We start from the raw sequence: 19327 nt of genomic DNA, 5'->3' as shown, positions 1-19327 counted from the left end.
TCACTTCTTTGTGTTGACGAGACTGGTGTGATTATGAAATGATAAAAATTTTCAAATTCTGATTGCAGTTGCCCTTTGAAAATAAAAATGTGATTGCACATAAATGTTCTCATTTTAACCTTACAGTTTCTGAATACCATATTCAATATGACATTTAAGTGATTCCATCATGCCTAAATAAGTTAGATTAGATTTGATGTTGTTATGGTCTCCTGTTTCTTGAAAATATGAAAATGAACTAGAAACTAATCATTCTTAAAACTTTCAGAGTAGCTGAATAGTGGTTTTGACAAACCATTTTTTAAAACCCATTAGTTAGCATGGTGAATACATATAAGTGTGTAGATAATGCCATTGATCGATGAGTACATGTAGTTTTGGGTAGCATCCCATAACAAACAAACAAAAATTAGAATTATAGTGGTGGGGGTATGTAATTTGCCTCTGTGTTTGTCTGTAGCCTGTATTCTTAATCTGTTGCTAACTTTTCTTTAGAAGGAAAGGCTGAGCAAGTTCCCTCAAACCAGAAAAGCAGATCTCACACATAAGACTGTGAGTAGCATGAGGCATCCTCTTAAACTCAAGTGTACTGGCAACACTTAAACTGGTCAAAGACTGGCTGCTTTTAGTTTAGATGTCCCATACCCTTTTTAACAGTAGTACTGGTTTGATGTAGTTATCTTTGTCTAGTGTGTAGAGCAATGTATTAATATTTAGCACTTCTATAGTTAAGTATCAACAGCTTAAATAGATGTTGATTGTGTGTTGAATTTTTAAGATTTGCAATATTATTATTCCTCAATCACAAATAAAAGTTCCATTACTTAATTGTCTATTTGTTATGTGGTGTTAATACATTATGTTTCATGCAAACACACATTTATTTATTTACTTATTTATTTTATTTATCCATCCATTGACAATAAATATTGTATGGATGTTGTCAAGGGTACATGTAAGCCGTTTCAAAGAAATGGGACACAAACAATATATACGTAAAAAAGTACAAAACAAAATAATACAATGAAGTTAATAATAATACAATGAAATTAATATAGCCTATTAATATAGCCTGTTTTTCATAAGGCTTTAGTTTTGTCCTCCCTAAACGGCAAGTCCTTGTATACACAACACTGCTTAAGTATATATTTACATCACACAACAGCTGTCCTTTAAGTATGTAAATGTAATTAATGATTAGATAATAATGATTAGGTACAGATAGAGTATTTTCCATTTTGCCTTTATAAATATCATCAGAAAAAATTTATTGACCTACATAGACATTTACAGAATAAAAACATTGTTCTACTAGAATTTTTTTAAATTCTGTTTTAAATTTGTTATCATCTTCTAACTGCCTAATGTTGACTGGCAGTTCATTGTAGAGTTTTGCACCGATATGGTGCACATGCCTTTGTGTATTCGTTCTTTTTGTTCGCTGAGTATGGAGTGCTGCGCTATTATGGGTATTATAGTTATGAAAGTCAGCATTTGTCTGAAAATCTGCAATGTGGGTCCTGACATACAATACACATTTGTATATGTATAAAGATGGTATAGTAAGTATTATAAGCTTTTTGAATATGGGTTTGCAGTGTGTCTGTGGATGACTGTGAGTTATTATTCGGATGGCCCTCTTCTGCAACAAAAAAAATTGTTTTAGGCCCCGTTATGCAACCCCAGAATATTATTCCGTATGTGGCAAGAGATTGAAAATAGCCGAAATATGCCATTCTGGCACCCTCTGAGGTACAAACATTTGCAATAATTCTGAGGGCAAAACAAGCTGAATTAAGTTTCTGTGCAAGTTTTATTACGTGGTCATTAAAATTTAAGTTTTCATTCACATGAATCCCCAGCAATTTTGTGGATGACATTCTGTCTAAGGCTTTGTCACCCCACACCAGATCGAGATTTACGTTTTGACATCTTTTCCCAAACTGCATATAATTTGTGTTTTTTTTTTTTACATTCAGTGTCAACCTGTTTACATTGAACCAAGAGTGGATGTAATTTAGTACTTTATCAGCAGTTGTTGATAGCAATTACTTTGGTGCACTTATCACACTAGTATCATCTGCAAATATTATTGCTTTGGCTGCATCATCTGAGGTGTGAAAATCATTTATATATACAAGAAACAATATGGGGCCCTAGGCTGCTGCCTTGTGGTACTCCTATATCTACATTTTTTTGCCTCTGATACTGAATTTATTTTGTGGTTGGAGTAAGTTGATGTCAGTCCTACAACCTGTGTTCTGTTTTTTAGGTATGATTCAAACCATTTTTTTCCTGTCCCATGTATACCCAACGCTTCCAGTTTTTCTAAAAGAATGTCCTGGTTCACAGTGTCAAAAGCTTTGGAGAGGTCTAAATTTACTCCAACTACACTATAATCTTTTTCTAGATTTTTGATTATTTGTTCAGTGTAGTGCATTACTGCTGTTTCAGAATTTTTACGTGCTTGGAAGCCATGCTGATTTCTGTTTAGTAAATTATGGTCATTTAGATATTTGTTGATTCGGTGCTTCATCAGTTGTTTTAATATTTTTGAAAATGCTGGGAGGAGAGATATTGGGCGATGGTCTTTTACTTTATACTTGTCTCCGTTTTTAAATAATGGCTTCACTTTTGAAATTTTCAGCCTTTCTGGAAAAGCTCCTTCACTGAATGATAAATTGGCTATGTGTGCAAAGGGCTTTGCAATTTGTGGTGCTGTCCTTGTTATGATTGGCACAGGCACCTCATCTATGCCAGCCGACATTTTGGGTTTTAAGCTTTGTATCACTTTCAACACTTCACCCTCATTTGTTGGCTCTACCCTCATCCTACAAGCTGTTTTTGGATATTCATGTTTTTCTTCGTTTGTAAATTTTAAGCTTAATGAAGATGTTGCATTTATGAAATAATTGTCAGTATAATTTGGCAAATCTTGTTTATTAATATTGATATTTTTAAAATTTTTGAGGCTAATGTCGTGGTTTTCACAACTCTTCCCCGTTTCAGTCTTCACAATACCCCATATGGCTTTTGATTTGTTTTCAGACTGTCTTATAAAACTATCATTACTCATGAATTTTGCTTTAGCAATTACTTTTCTATATACCCTCTTGTAATTCCTGACATATTCTATGAATTGTGGGTCTGTGGATGTTTTCATTTTAGCAATTAGTCTCTTTAGAGTTCCACAGGGAGGTTTGATGCCAACTGTGATCCAAGAACTTGGCTTTGTATTGCCATGTGGCCTGATTTTTGACAGCTTTTTTGGAAAACACATTTCAAAATATCCCATGAAAATGGAAGAAAATGTGTTATATGCATCATTTGTATTTGTTAGGGATAGTACTTCTGCCCAAGGTTCATTAGTTAGCATATATTAGCATAGTGTAGTTAGGCAGTAAATTTACATACATCAGAAACCTCTGACAGTATTTCACACTTGAATGCACTTCACATAATATATGATGTAAACTGGAGTAAAATTCTTCTGTTGAGTGGAAAATACTGGTTATGCTGCACCTTAGTTGCTTGATGTACTGATAGAGGGCAGTCTTGTGTTATGACAGTGTAGTGAAAGGATCATGTTGTTGTATCTTACAAATTTACATGTGCATCGAAGAGGCCATTGGTGAATAATTCAAGCTGAACAGCTAGCAGGGGATATTAGAAAAAAAAATGGAGTTATGTAATTATCATATTGTTCCATCAACATAATCTCGCTCCAATTCTGTGGCCTTATGCCACCGTAATGTGAGATCTGATATGTTTTCATTTTACCACTGTACAGGCCTGTCTGTCAGCCAAGTTCTCGCTGTGATGATAACTTTCCCATTATGGCTGTGGTCTTAGGTTCCTCTTCACCATGATAAATCTGTTTGCATTTTTGTGGCCATGAATACACTATAGTTGTTTCTCTAGTTTTCCTGAAGTTTCACAATAGACTTAAGAGTTGTTTGTTTGGCCATCAGGGAGGACATCAAACAGAATAAATCCTTCAGAGTCCCTGAAGCCTGTAACCATGCTTTACCAGCTGAGATTACTGTCTTGAATTATGTTTTTGAAGGAGATTTTGTGTGGTGCTACTCCATGGATTGCTGTTTTGTTTCAGGCTGAAACTGGCGAATCCATGTTTCATTGCCTGTGACAATTTTTGACAAGAAATCATCACCATCAATCACATAATGAGCAAATAATTTGGCACAGATGTTCTTTCTTTTTGGCATGCGAGTATGCACCACTACCTGCAGAGATGTCAAACTGAGCACTGGGTTGCTTGATTGTTAGTCATTGATTGCCTCAAATAAGAGTTTCTCACCTGCATGGGGTCAGCCTGCACTTGGAAGATCAGAGAAGATTTTCTTCTCCTTATTCTGTTGACAGTACACACTTCAGCCAGTGACTTACTGTGCTTTGATCCACTGCGCGATATCCGTATGCATTCTGTAAAAGCTTGTGAATATTTGTGATGGTCAGGTCTTCCACCAATGTACCTCAGTTGCAGATGCCATTTTGAAAACTGGTTATAGTGCTGCCATCTACCAAGAATTACTGAAAATACATGAGATGATGTGGAAATGTTTAAGGATGTCGCAAACAAAATTACAATTGGTTTGATCCAAAATTGGTTGACAAAGAAAGTGTGTTGTATTACTTTTTGTATCAAAATTGGCTGAGGAAAAAATGTGTTGTTTACTTATTGAATGCCTCTCATACAACATTGATGAAATCTGGATTTCAGCGACGCCACAAACTAACTCCAGTTTTCATAGATATGCTGTGTGATCAAAAGTATTCGGACATCTGGCTGAAAATGACTTACACGTTCGTGGCGCCCTCCATCAGTAATGCTGCAATTCAGTATGGTGTTGACCCACCCTTAGCCTTGATGACAGCTTCCACACTCGCAGACATACATTCAGTCAGGTGCTGGAAGGTTTCTTGGGGAATGGCAGTCCATTCATCACGGAGTGCTGCTATGAGGAGAGGTATCGATGTTAGTCGATGAGGCCTGTCACAAAGTCAGAGTTCCAAAACATCCCAAAGGTGTTCTATAGGATTCAGGTCAGGACTCTGTGCAGGCCAGTCCATTATAATGACATTATTATCGTGTAACCACTCTGCTGCAGGCCATGCATTATGAACAGCTGCTTGATCATGTTGAAATATGCAATCACCATCCCTGAATTGCTCTTCAACAGTGGGAAGCAAGAAGGTGCTTAAAACATCAATGTAGACCTATACTGTGATAGTGCCATGCAAAACAACAGGGGGTGCAAGCCCCCTCCATGAAAAACATGACCACACCGTAACACTACCATCTCTGAATTTTACTGTTGACAGTACATACACTAGCAGATGATGTTCACTGGACATTCACCATACCTACACCCTGCCATTGGATCGCCACATTGTGTACCATGATTCGTCATGCATTCGCCATACCCACACCCTGCCATCGGATCGCCACATTGTGTACCGTGATTCGTCCCTCCACACAATGTTTTCCACTGTTCAGTCATCCAGTGTTTACACTCCTTATGCCGAATGAGGTGTCCTTTGGCATTTACCAGCGTGATGTGTGGCTTTGAGTAGCTGCTCGACCATGAAATCCAAGTTTTCTCACCTCCCGCCTAACTGTCATAGTATTTTCAGTGGATCCTGGATGCAGTTCAGAATTCCTGTGTGATGGTCTGGATAGATGTCTGCATATTACACATTAGGACCCTCTTCAACTGTCGGCGGTCTCTGTCAGTCAACAGACAAGATCAGCCTGGACGCTTTTGTGCTGTATGTGTCCCTTCACGTTTCCACTTCATTATCACCTCAGAAACAGTGAACCTAGGTGTAGTAGCCACCAGAAAGATCGCGGGAGGCGCACATTGGCACGGCACGTCACGGACGGTAGTTGCCGCCAGTAGAGTCCCGTCCACCAGAGGGCACGCGAGAATTCGGACGCGACCTCTGCCGGCGTAACAACAAGAACAACAACAACAACAACTCCGGCAGGACAGGCCGTGCGCAGTCAGTCAACATCGGGCATGCCTAGGACACAGTCCCGGTCTACGCTAAGTGAAGTGCGACGTAACGTGAACAGTGTTACTACACAATTGGCGACGAGTAGGGTCGTTCTTTCGCGTGTTGCGTCGTTGTTCCGGTTTCGCAGTTTCTCCACGGCATGGAGGATTTGGTGCAGGTTTTGGTTGCGCAGCAGACGGAGCTCATGGCCACCATGAAACAAGTGCTTCCGGCATTGCTCTCCACGCCATCTGCTCCGGCGCAGTTCCCTCCTCCCTTTCCCCCGTATGACGAGACGGCGGAGGATTGGGACGCATATGAACATCGCCTTCGGCAACATTTCCAGGCGTTTCATGTTGCCGATGCGGAGGTATGTCGTGCTCTCTTCTTGTCTTGGATATCTCCCTCGCTGTATCAAGTTTTGCGGCAGCTAGCGCCATTGCAGGAACCCTCGTCCTTGTCGTTTGATGCATTGTGTTCATTGCTGTCTTCATATTATCGCCGCCGCACGCATGTTGTGGTGGCTAGGGTCGAGTTCTATCAATGCAAGAAACAGCCCCATCAGTCTTACTGGGCATGGGCCGCTACCCTGCACGGTCTTAGTCGCAAGTGTCATTTTGTCACGGAGCAGTCGCGGGAGTCGTATGCCCATGTTATGGTCCGCGACATCATTGTTCGTTCGGCCCCTGATCGGGAGGTCCGGCAACGGGCCCTGCAGTTAGAAGACCCTTCCCTCGAGGAAGTCCTGTCCATTGCTCAATCGTATGAAGTCTCTCACGCTGCAGGTCAACAGCTGGAGGCGTGGTGCGACGTCGCGGAGGTTCAGGGCGGCGCGGCCGCGTCCACTGTGTCCGGGGTGGACGACGTGTGAGCGGTACAATCCGGCCGTTACGGCCGTTCCCGCGCGGCGCGTAATCAGAATTCCGGCCGCCGGCCCCTGTTGCCGTCCTGTGCGTCGTGCTATCTACATCACGATCGGTCAAAGTGCCCCCAGCATTGGGCCGTTTGTCGCAAATGTCATAAAAACTGTCACATTGCTAAAGTTTGCCGCTCAGCCTCAAAGGAATCGAAGGAAGCAAGTCCAGAGGACATGGACGTTGACATTCAGGAAGTTTCATCGGGTCAGGCTCCCGACGCATCGGCACGCAAACTCTTTATCGAGGTGTCGGTTCGGTCGCGCCGGTTACAACTACAAGTAGATACGAGCGCGGCAGTTTCGTTGTTGAATGCACAAACGTATTCCGACCTTGGATCGCCCCCGTTGGCGCCAGTTTACCGGCGTCTACGCGGTTATGGTAAACAGTTCATTCCCCTACTGGGTCAATTCACTACCGATGTGACTTACAAATCAGTCACTCGGTCTATTAATTTTATTGTTGTCAGGGATGCGAGCTCCGCTAACCTTTTTGGCCTGGATGCCTTTCAAGCTTTCGGTTTTTCTATCGCTGACACCATACAGTTGGTCTCCGAAGACGTTCCCTATCACTCATTGGAATCTTTGATCTCAGACTTTCCAGATATTTTTGAGGAGGGCCTGGGGCGTGTTTCAGTTTTTGAAGCTCACTTAACGTTGAAGGCGTCGGCTCGCCCGCGTTTTCTACGCGCGAGGCAGATCCCCTTGGCTCTCCGCCCTCAGGTAAAGGAAGAGCTAGACCGGCTGACAGCCCTAGGGGTCGTTCTTCCCATTTCTTCCAGTGAGTGGGCTTCGCCCTCGGGAAAATTACATCTTTGTGGCGATTTTAAGGCCACCATTAATTCCCAATTGGTGGTGGACACCTATCCTTTGCCTCGTGCTGATGAATTGTTCTCCGCCGTGGCGGGAGGCCACTATTTTTCGAAAATCGATCTGTCAGAGGCTTATCATCAGATACCACTTGATGAGGACTCCAAACGGCTGGCAGTCGTCAACACCCCGTTTGGCCTTTACCAATACCAGCGGTTGGCTTTTGGAATATCCAGTGCCCCGGCGATATTCCAGCGTTATCTTGAGCATGTCACGTCGACAATCCCTCATTGTATTAATTACCTGGATGACATAATTGTCACGGGCCGCAGCACGACAGACCACTTGCACAACCTTCGCACCCTCTTTCTCAAATTCAGGTCTGTGGGCTTGCGTTGCAACCTGCATAAGTCAACCTTCTTCCAACCGTCCATTGAGTATGTGGGCTACACCATATCTCGGCATGGCATCCAGCCACTAGGAAGTTTGGTCCAAGGTATCGTCAACCTTCCTCGGCCCACTTCGCTGAAGGAGTTACAAGCTTTTTTAGGCAAGATAGCCTATTACCACCGGTTCATTACCAGGGCTTCCACTATAGCCCACCCCCTGTACTGCCTTCTGCACAAGGGTGTTCCTTTTGATTGGTCGCCTGCATGCGAGCGAGCGTTCACCTCATTGAAGGGCCTCCTCACGTCAGCCTCTTGTTTGGCTACTTTTGATCCCCATAAGCCGTTGGTCCTGGCTACGGATGCTTCGCAGTATGGGGTGGGGGCGGTCCTGGCCCATCGCAACGCAGATGGTTCCGAGCAACCACTGGCGTTTGCATCGAAAACGCTTAGTCCCGCGCAGGCCCATTACTCCCAGGTGGAAAAAGAGGCTTTGGCCATTGTCTACGCTGTTACCAAGTTTCACCCTTTCTTGTATGGCATGAAGTTTCAGTTAATCACTGACCATAAGCCGTTAATATCGTTATTTGGCCCTGCCTCTCAGATTCCGGATAGGGCGGCCCACAGACTACAGCGCTGGGCCTTGTTCCTCTCTAAGTACCATTATGACATTCATTTTCGCCCTACAGGCCAGCATGCCAACGCCGACGCTCTTTCCCGTCTTCCGGTGGGCCCGGACCCTACATTTGATCGAGAGGAGATTATGTGTTCTCATTTGGATGTGGCGTCCCGCCAAGCGGTTGATGGCTTCCCGATCACTGGTTCTCGAGTCGCCAGGGAAACGGCGGCTGACCCGGTTCTCCGGCAAGTAGTTCGCCTCATTCAGCAGGGGTGGTCGTCCCGCCCTCCGGGCCGGGCCTCGGACCCTCTTCGTAATTATTTTCTTCTACGAGACCGTCTCTCGGTCTTGGAAGGAGTTTTCCTTCTGGCTACCGATGATACAGCTCCTCGCGTGGTTGTTCCTGCGAGTTTACGAAGGGAGGTCCTCAAGTTATTACATGCGGGGCACTGGGGTGTTTCCCGTACTAAAACCTTGGCTCACAGACATATGTACTGGCCCGGTATTGACAGAGAAATTGAGCACTTGGTGGCCGCCTGTTCCCAGTGTGCGAGCCAACAAGCATCTCCCAGGGCAGCGTTCTCTTCATGGCCGCCGGCAACCCAGGCGTGGGAACGTGTTCACATTGATTTTGCGGGCCCGTTTCTCAATGGCTTTTGGCTCATTGTCATTGATGCTTATTCCCGATTCCCATATGTGGTTCGCTGCTCCTCAACCACTTCAGAAGTTGCAATCCAGGCACTCGCAAAAATCTTTTCTGTGGAAGGTCTGCCAATCACCCTGGTCTCGGACAATGGACCGCAGTTTCTTTCGCAGGCCTTCCAGGATTTTTGTAGGCGCTTCGGTATTCGACACGTTTGCTCTCCCCCCTTCCATCCACAATCGAATGGGGAAGCTGAGCACATGGTGCGCACCTTTAAGACGCAGATGAAAAAGTATGTGCACGAATTTCCGGCAGAGGAAGCATTGACGTTTTTCTTGACGGCATACCGGACCACACCAATGGGAGACCGCAGCCCCGCAGAGCTCCTCCATGGGCGTCAACCTAGGACTCTGCTGCACCTCCTCCAGCCTGGTCCTCGCCAGTCTTCACAAAACGGAGTACCTGGTTTTCCACTGGGTATGTCAGTCTGGGCCCGTGGGTTTGGTCGCAATCCACATTGGATACCGGCGGTGGTCCTGCACCAACATGGCCGCCGGCTCTATACCTAGCAGGCGGGGGACTGGGTGGTACGTCGTCACCAAAATCAGCTTCGTCCACGTTTGGACACCCACCCTCCGACCTCTCGGACACCGGCTTCCCCATTGCCGGCACCCGTATTGGTTTCACAGGGGACGTTACCTCCTCTCCCCGCTGTGACTCTGCCGCACTGCGATGGTTCTCAGCCTTGGCAGCCTCCAGTGGCTCCAGCACCGGCATCGCCGTCATTCGAGATGCCCCAGCGAGAGCTGGCCTCCCTAGCCGGCCCAGTTTCGCAGGGGGCTAGTTCCCCTGTGGTCGTCCCTTCCCCTTCGTCCCCGCCACTGGGTCTTGCCCCTCCTGAGGTGGAACAGGATCCAGAGTTCGACAGCTTGTCGCCCGTTCTGTCCTCTTCATGTGGGTCACTTCCAGCCGTATTCGAAGGTTCCAGCTCGAGGGTTGGCAGATCCCCTCGACTCCGGCCATACAACGGATGTGGAGGTCATCGCTCCTGCCCGACGCTCCACCTTCCGACGCCGTGGATCACAGTGGCTTCACCCCCCAAAGGAGGAGGAGTGTAGTAGCCACCAGAAAGATCACGGGAGGCGCACATTGGCACGGCACGTCACGGACGGTAGTTGCCGCCAGTAGAGTCCCGTCCACCAGAGGGCACGCGAGAATTCGGACGCGACCTCTGCCGGCGTAACAACAAGAACAACAACAACAACTCTGGCAGGACAGGCCGTGCGCAGTCAGTCAACATCGGGCATGCCTAGGACACAGTCCCAGTCTACACTAAGTGAAGTGCGACGTAACGTGAACAGTGTTACTACACTAGGGATGTTTAGTAGTGTGGAAATCTCACATACAGATGTATGACACAAGTGACACCCAATCACCTGACCACATTCGAAGTCTATGAGTTTCGCAGAGTGCCCCATTCTGCTCACTCATGATGCCTAATGACTACTGAGGTTGCTGATATGGAGTACCTGCCAGTAGGTGGCCACAAAATTTCTCTAATATGAAAAACTTATATTTTTGGGGTGTCCGGATACTTTTGATCTCACAGTGTATGGCTACAGTGTGACAAGACAGTGTGATTCTAAAGTTTGTTGATATAATTCTGTATCAGAAGCTATGAGTTCACTAAACAACATGTTCTCTGATCTATGTTCTTCAGTCTTTTTGAATGAAGAAGCTAGGAGACGAAGTACCCCAAACAGTTGTGTGCCACAAGGATCAGTTCTGGCTTCCATTTTCTTTAATTTCAATGTACACAACATGCCAGCTACAAATTTCAACAATGCTCTGGCGTTAATATGTCAGAACAAAGACATCAAGCAGTGCAGGAGTACATTTTCACTTCAGCTCACTGTATTGAATGAGTACTTTTCCAAATGGAGAATCCAGCCAAACCCAGTTTATATGGAGGTTCCACCTGTAATTAAGAGAGGCACACAATAATTTCCCATTCTGTAATTACCTTGGTGTCACCCCTGATCAGGTACTTTCATTTAAGCAGCACTCCACCAGCCTATTGAAGAAGCTGGGCTGAAGAGTGAATCTACTCACAAAAAGTAGCTGAAAACAACTGGGAAGCTAATGCAGATACAATACTTAATTCTGATATTTCACTTATATATTCAATTACTGAATATTGTACTGTTATATAGAAAAACAGCACACCTACAAATAAGACAGTTGTACATCTGATTGAAGCCACAAGCACCATTTCTGTCATTCTCACATCAGCTCCCATTTCACCAACCAGCACAGGTATCAACAGTCCTTCCTTTTCACCCCACCCAGTAAGTCTCCCCTGACCTTGGGTTCTAACTTACTATTCTGTAACTCTTCCCTTTTCTTACATTTCACCAGTCCTTTTCCTTCATCTCTCTTCCTTTCTCTTCAACCATTCCGCCAGAATGAGCCATTGCCTGTGAAAGGTTGGACATATCCCCATCTTTTATATTTCTCCTGCCCCCACTGTGTGACTACATACTTCTAAGGTTACAAGTGTGCTCTTAAATATATTCATTGGCTCCCCTGACAAAAATGATTAGCAGTTGTGTCTTGTTTTGACAAAATGTGAGACAGGGTTGGATGGTGCCTAGCCCAGTCTTTCTTATCAGTATCATCTTTTGACCAGTTGTAGTAATATTTGCAAGTAGTGTGACACCTGACACATCTCTCGTATTTAGGTATGACAGTAGGATTCTATTGTAATTAGATGAGGATAAACATGATTGTAAAAGGGTTACCAAATGCCATGTGAATGTATGACTGTGATTATGATTGTATACAGAATGTCCTAGGAGGAATGGTCAATATTCAGGGATATGACAGGAATAATCATTCAAGCCAAAAAGATCTAGTAACCATCGGCTCTAAAATGCATACCTTAAGAGCTATGAGCTTAGTGCAAAACATGTCTCTTCTATTGAGAAAGTGTTCATAGATCTTAATGTATGCATTTTAAACCCAGTGTGCAGATATCCACCAGATACTGTCTCAATGAAAGAAGAATATTTTCTAATAATGAAGGAAATTGTCAGCTGTGCTGATATTGATAAGAAGTCGCTTTGTCAATATGTGATTCACGGTGTAAGGGAAAAACCAGGTATTATGAGAGAGATTTGATGAAGTCATTGCCAAAAAGAAATAACAAAACTTACAGCAATGAAAATTTAAACTCCAGTAAGAAAGATGCTAAAGATGCAAATAACAGAAATACTAAAATTGCAACTTGGTACCCAAACAAAAAATGTTCCAGTTGTGGTGCCAGTGGTCATGGACCAAGTGATTGCAACCACAATCACAAGAACAAGGGAAAATGACACTTCTGTTGCAACAGGTTTAGTCCTATCTCATCTGGAGGCACAAAGTTTTAGTTGTTGTTGAAGGAATGCCTGGTGTATTTACTAGATATATATTTTAAAATTGTAATGCACCATGCTGCATTCCAAAAGACTATGGAGAAGAAGGACTTGTCACCAAGAATAGCAAAATGGGCCTTAGTCATGGAAGAGCATTACTGTACCATTGAACACCAATCTGATTCTAGGATGAAACATATAGATGCCTTAAGCCATTTTATGAATGTATTGTTTGGTTTTTCAGGTAGTTTGATAGCTAGAATCAGGAGATCTCAAGAGAATTATGATGATTTAGCAGCAATTAAGAGCATTCTCAAAAACCAGCCCTATGAAAACTTTTTAACGAGAAACAGAATTCTTTTCAAGTTCTGTGACAGAAGAGAGACTTTAGTGGTTCATGCAATATTCATTGTGAAATCATCTAGCTTGTGCAGTTAAGCAAACTGAAGAGGAGGTAAAACAAGATTATTATATAACAGATTTGACTGGAAAGATGAAAAGAGTTATTTCTAATTGTGTGAAATGTTTAATTGTTAATAAGAAATCAGGAAAGAAGGAATGTTTCCTTCATCCCTTATTCAAAGAAAGTGAGCCAGTATTTGCTTATCACTTGGATCATATTGGATCACTTAAATCAACACACAAAACATACAAGTACATTCTAAGTATTATTGATGCACTTACTAAGTTCACCTGGCTGTATGCTGTAAAGAGTACAAAATCAACAGAAGCAATTTGTAAGAAGGAATTAGAGAAAACTAATTTTGGGAATCGAGTCTAAATAACTACTGATAGAGGAACTTGCTGTACTTCACGAGAATTTTAGGAACACTGCATTACAGCAGGAACTGAACACATTTTAATAACGGCAGGACTACCTACAACTAATGGACAGGTTGAGAGGATCAATTCTATTTTTGGCTAAAATCATTGCTAAGCTTAGTATTGATAGCCATAATGAACAGTATAAGATGGTAACATCAATTCAGTATGCCATAAATTCAGCATACCACAGAACACCATTTGAACCTTTGATAGGAGTTGAGATGCACAGACAGACTGAACTTCACATCAGCAAAAGTATTAGAGGAAGAAATTATTAATTCATTTGAAGAGAAAGCAGAAAACTGAAAGAACATGCTAAGCTGAAAATTGACAAGGTGCAAGAAGAAAACTGTGCTAGCTTCATCCGTTGTCAGAAGAAAGCTTCCAAGTACAAAATTCATGATCTGGTGGTAATAAAACATACACAAACTGTAACACCATTAAAGATGAAGGCCAAGAATCTAGGTCCCTATTGAGTTACAAAAGTTAAAACAAATGATACCTACAATGTACGCTGAGAAGTTGATAACCACGCGAGGATCCCAGGACTACAACTAAATGTGCTGAATTCATCCAACCTTGGACAAGTGACTGCTCATCATCCACATTGGATGATTGTCAGGATGACTGAATGTGTGATTCGGATGGGGCATTTAAGGGTTTCCCTGCCAACATGACTGGTGACTCGCTGGAGATGCTGAATATTGGACAGTAATTTTGTATCTTTTTGACAGTTCAGTTTTAAAGGTTGAAACCAGGAGACTAATAAATTGTTCTTCATGACAGTGGACACCATTTTTCCTACCAACCATCAGTGCCCAATATAAAGTTAGCAGGAAGAGAAACCCCTGCCATAGCTAAACGGAAGTGGCCTGTTTGCACTCTAGCTACAACTCTTCACACTACAATATCTCTAAAATAAAATCACAACACAACACATGAGAAACAATAACAATCATTTATTGTAATTAGATTCATCAAAATATACTCAGGTTTGGCTTCCAGAGGTGTGGCATCGTGTAAAGTTTTGCAGCTAAGCCAACCTAACACAGTATATGATTACTAACTAATCTAATTGACGTTCAGTTTTAGAGAGTTCATGTTCAGGCTGTCAGTAGGTAAACTCTTTGACTGTCACTTTTTGTTATGTTTGACACTCTCTGTAATTATCTGACAACTAACATCATCAGCGCTGTAGATACCTTGTAGGCAACTGTAGAACTGAAGAACTGCTGGAACTGGGCAATAATTGCAGGATAACTGGCTGAGTGTCAGTGTGTGGTCATTTCAAATAATGCACTCAGCATACGAATGTCATTGTGTGAAGTATTTGGTGGATTCATCTAATAGTTTCAGGTTGCAGCTGTCTCTGTGGTGAGAGACCTAAATATTGGTGGAGGAATGGCCTATTTCAGTGTCCTGTTGGAATCATAAAGTAGTTCTTGGTGTGAGTGCAACCTAGGAGACAACTGACTATACCACTTGTGTGGTGCCATATTGTTACTGTCTGGTGTGAGGTGTCCTCTGAAGATAATGCTGTGTATTGCATCTGGCGGAGACACAGCTACAACACATTTATGTGAACTTAATGTATAAGTCACTTCATTAATTATCTAAATTGAAGGTGGAGAGGGAGAAAGGAAAGAGAAGGAATTAATGATATCAGCTGCATCGGGACTTTATGTGCAATCAGCAGTGATGAGTGAAAATGTTCATCGGACCAGGCCAGAAAACCCGAGATCTCCTGGTTACGAGGCAGTTGTGCGTTAATCACTGCACCACCTGGACACAGTGTTTATCGCAAATGCACAGACTATCTCAACACATTCCCCCACTGACCCACATAATACCACCTATCTACATTTCCCATCCATGTTCTCCATGCTCGCTAATTTTCGACTCCCGCTAGAGGTCAAACATAAATGTACATCTGCACTGAAGGTTGTGGATTCATTGCCCATTAAGGTGAATCAATTAAATGTTAATTTTTACTTAACTGTAGGTCAATTTGTAGTGCAAGAACACAGCACAGCCCAAAAAGATGTCACTTCGGACTTTTAATAATGTAGGAATTTTTTATGCTCCATTATTGTGCTGGGATAAAAGATGTGGGACTTGTCTTTCTTGAATTCATTGTAAGTTTTTAAAGCATTCTAAAAAAATTATTATTTGGTAATCTTTAGGGGTTTTAGTGTCAGCACATATGCAACTGAAAATTGTGATACGTTGTTACCCAGACACACTTAACTTTTTTTCTACAAAAGTGTCATAAGTGTCATGAAATAATATTATGGTTATAAACATACCTCTATTGTTATTGCACATACCCAATCATATATTCATAAGATTAGTTGTTTGCATACAAGTTGTATGGCTTGTTAATTTTTTTGATAGAGTTCGGGGTTGTTCTTATGGCTTTTTTTTCTGAAATTGCAACATAGGCACTACAAGTTCCATATCCATTTGGTACAATAACTACTCACAGTTTGCTCATGGCAAAGCATCATTATGTGTACACTCATACCACTTTTCACTTATATAAAGTTCATATGAATTAAAATGTAGGCATGCTGTGCCCTCATCAAATAATTGGCAGTTCTTGTAACAGAAGAACAAGAACACTGCAAATGCAGAAATTTCAGAAAATTTGTAAGTTCTGCTCCAAACTTTCTTAAAACATTAATAGCCATACAGATTGTATGAATGTGTGGCGCCTGTTCTTTCAGGCATGTCCAAAAGAACAGACATCACTCAGGATCTGCAGCTGTGGAACATATTATGTGGATTGAAGGAGGAGGTAATGATCAGTAGTAATTGTTAACAAATCAAGATGGTGTCTCCATGTGTTACTAGTGGAGATTTCTGTAAATATTTCGATATCTTTTTCTTTCCTGCATATTTCTGTTTCATCCCTCAGTGCTGCAATTTTATATGTTGACATAAGAATGATGTTTTGTTAACATTGCAGATTGATGTTTGTTTTATTGAGAATGTCAAGAAGTACTGCAAAGGAAAAGTGATATTGCACACCATTAGTCATTTTTTGTGCACTTCAGACACCTACAAAAATGTCTTATCCTATGCACTTCTATGCTATTTGTTCCTGTCCATATTGAGAGGTGCCTGCTGTAGTTTATTCTTACATTATATGTGTGCTCTATATGTCACAGAATGCTTTACCATTGTATGAATTTTTTGTGTGTTTTTGTGTATTTATTTTTATTTATCCTTCTTTGCACTCCCGATATCAGCTAGCTATATAATGATGAGCCAAAACATTATGACCACCTGCTTAATAGCTTGTTTGTCCATCTTTGGAATGGAATACATGACTCTGCATATCATGGATCTGACAGTTTGTTGGTAGGTTTGTGGAGGTATGTGGCATTAGATGTCTATGCACAGGTCATGTAATTCATGTAAATAATGGGCCGCTGATCTGCGTACGCAGTGATGGTGCCCAATAGTGACCCAAATGGATTCCATAGGATTTACATCAGGCTAATTTGATCCCAAGACATCAGTGTGAGTTCACTATAATTTTCCTCGAACCACTGTAGCCTGGTTCTGGCGCTGAGACAAGGACAATTATACTGCTGAAAGATAACATCGCCATTGGGGAAGACATGAATCATGAAAGGATGCAGGTGATTTGCAACTATCTGTGTGTCTTTAATTACTACTACAGGCCCCATGCAAGCACAAGTGAATATTTCCCATAGGGTAGTGCTGCTCCCAGCAGCCTGCGTCCATGCTGCGCTGCACGTTTTGAGCCACCATTCACCTCAATGCAGGCATTTGTGGAGATGACCATCAACCTAGAGTAGTTTTCAACGAACTACGGTCAAATCATGATGGTCCCGTGCCCACTACAATCACAACTGTTGAAATCATTGGGTCGACAAGTGAACAGATAGGGATGGTGTGCTGCGGAGCTCCATGTTCAGAAACGTACGATGAACGATGTGCTCCAAAACACTTGTGTGTGCACCAGGATTGTGATCTTTTGGCAGAGATGCTACATATCACCATCTATCCTGCTCTACAGAACAGACAAGCCTCGAAAACCCCACTTTCTGTTACATCCAACTATTTGGTGTCTACTGGCAGTTTCACTGTACCTTCTACCTGTTTCCATGGATGCTCACAACATTAGCAAGTGAACATTCGACCAGCTTTGCAGTTTTCAAGATACTCATTCACAGGCTCTGCACAATAATTATCTGCCCATTGTCAAAGTCACTTATCTCAATGTATTTCCCCATTTGCAGCCCATATCTTCGCAAGAGTGATCCCCCATCAGTAACTGCTCCACTTACATACTTTTGTTACCGCAATGCCACTAGGTGGCATACAACATCATGGTGGGCAGTGGTCATAATGTTTTAATTTAGCAATGTATATCAAAACACAAATAATGTGCATGTCACTAAACATCACATATTTTGATTGATACTCTAGTATTTGTAACTTTCACCTAAGCTTTCTGGAACAATCCAAACATTGTAAATTTTATTGATATTCTTGTGAGAGGAAAAGGAAACTTAATATTCAAAAGAGTGAGATCAGCACAAGAGCCAAACATTATTTATTTCACAGGAGTCCAAAGGCGACAACGCCGAGTGTTGGACACGAGCTCAACATATGTGCGTGGTGAAGAGAATTTACACGGTTGGCGACCCCGTGGAGACAGTCTAATTTTTGATCATCAGTGGGAACTTGAAAAGCTGACACGATTGGAGGAAGTGGAGAGAGTTCGGCACATGTTGCTCCTTAGAGAAAGGCTGGGGATTGACAGGAATCCATCCACAACTTGCAGTCATGACTTCACAAAGTCTGAAAAAGTAAGTCAATTAGTATTAGCATCTCTATCCATTATCTATTCAGAACATACTTTAGTACTGGCATCTGTATGTATTATCTATGAAGACATATTTTGTCAGAAATAGTGGTAGTGTTTGCGTATGTGTTTGAGCTTAATATTAGACATGAACCAGCAATATCTGGACGCAACTGAAACTATTTTGTATATCAGCTTAAACAAATTATTCTCAAAAGATAGAGTGTCGTGGGAATAAAAATTGTTATTTTCACAACCAGAACAGGAGTTGACCCTACCCTTTAACTGTTTTGATCTATGACAAGAATTTGTTTGAATAGTATGGTTCACAGTGATTCAGTAATCATTGATGGCTTCATTTTTCCAGTAGTCATGCCCCATAAACTGTAGTGACTCTTACAGCATTATTATCACTTTGTCCTTAAGTGTATTATGTTAAGTACTGAATATTCATTATTTGTAGTGCAGACCTTGATGAAGAAAAGGGAGCATTTCAGTGTTCACCTTTTTTTTAACACTGCCCCTCTAAAAATGCAGCAGATTTTTTTACTGGAATCATTAAGTGACAGTGACTTGTTTCTGTTTTGTTGCTAAATGTCAGAATATTTATGGCATTCAATGCAGAATTAGACAATGCCAGCAGTATATGTTGATAAGAATATAGAACCACAGAATTAAGTTATGCAGTTTCATAATAAAATCACTCATTTTCTTTCACTTTGTAATACACTTGGCATTTGTTTAAATTGCCCAAGCTTAATTAGCATATTTATCATAAGTTGTATTGCATATGGCTCACAAGTTATTTTTTAAGTCATTTAAACATAACTTATGAAACAACACAGATTTTTGTCTTG

At 42.1% G+C, this 19327-nt stretch overlaps 1 protein-coding gene across 1 annotated transcript in view; it reads left to right on the top strand.

Moving 5' to 3' along the window:
* Positions 1 to 19327, top strand: part of LOC126162724 (kinesin-like protein unc-104) — a 373406-nt gene that overhangs the window by 337989 nt on the left and 16090 nt on the right. The window contains 1 exon segment of the mRNA XM_049919386.1: positions 18230 to 18474. Coding sequence (XP_049775343.1) covers positions 18230 to 18474 — 245 coding nt within the window.

The sequence above is a fragment of the Schistocerca cancellata genome, chromosome 2, assembly GCF_023864275.1.
Source record: "Schistocerca cancellata isolate TAMUIC-IGC-003103 chromosome 2, iqSchCanc2.1, whole genome shotgun sequence".
In the NCBI taxonomy this organism is placed as follows: Eukaryota; Metazoa; Arthropoda; class Insecta; order Orthoptera; family Acrididae; genus Schistocerca; species Schistocerca cancellata.
Note: the sequence above shows the minus strand (reverse complement) of the source record. Positions and strands in the feature narration are given on the sequence as shown.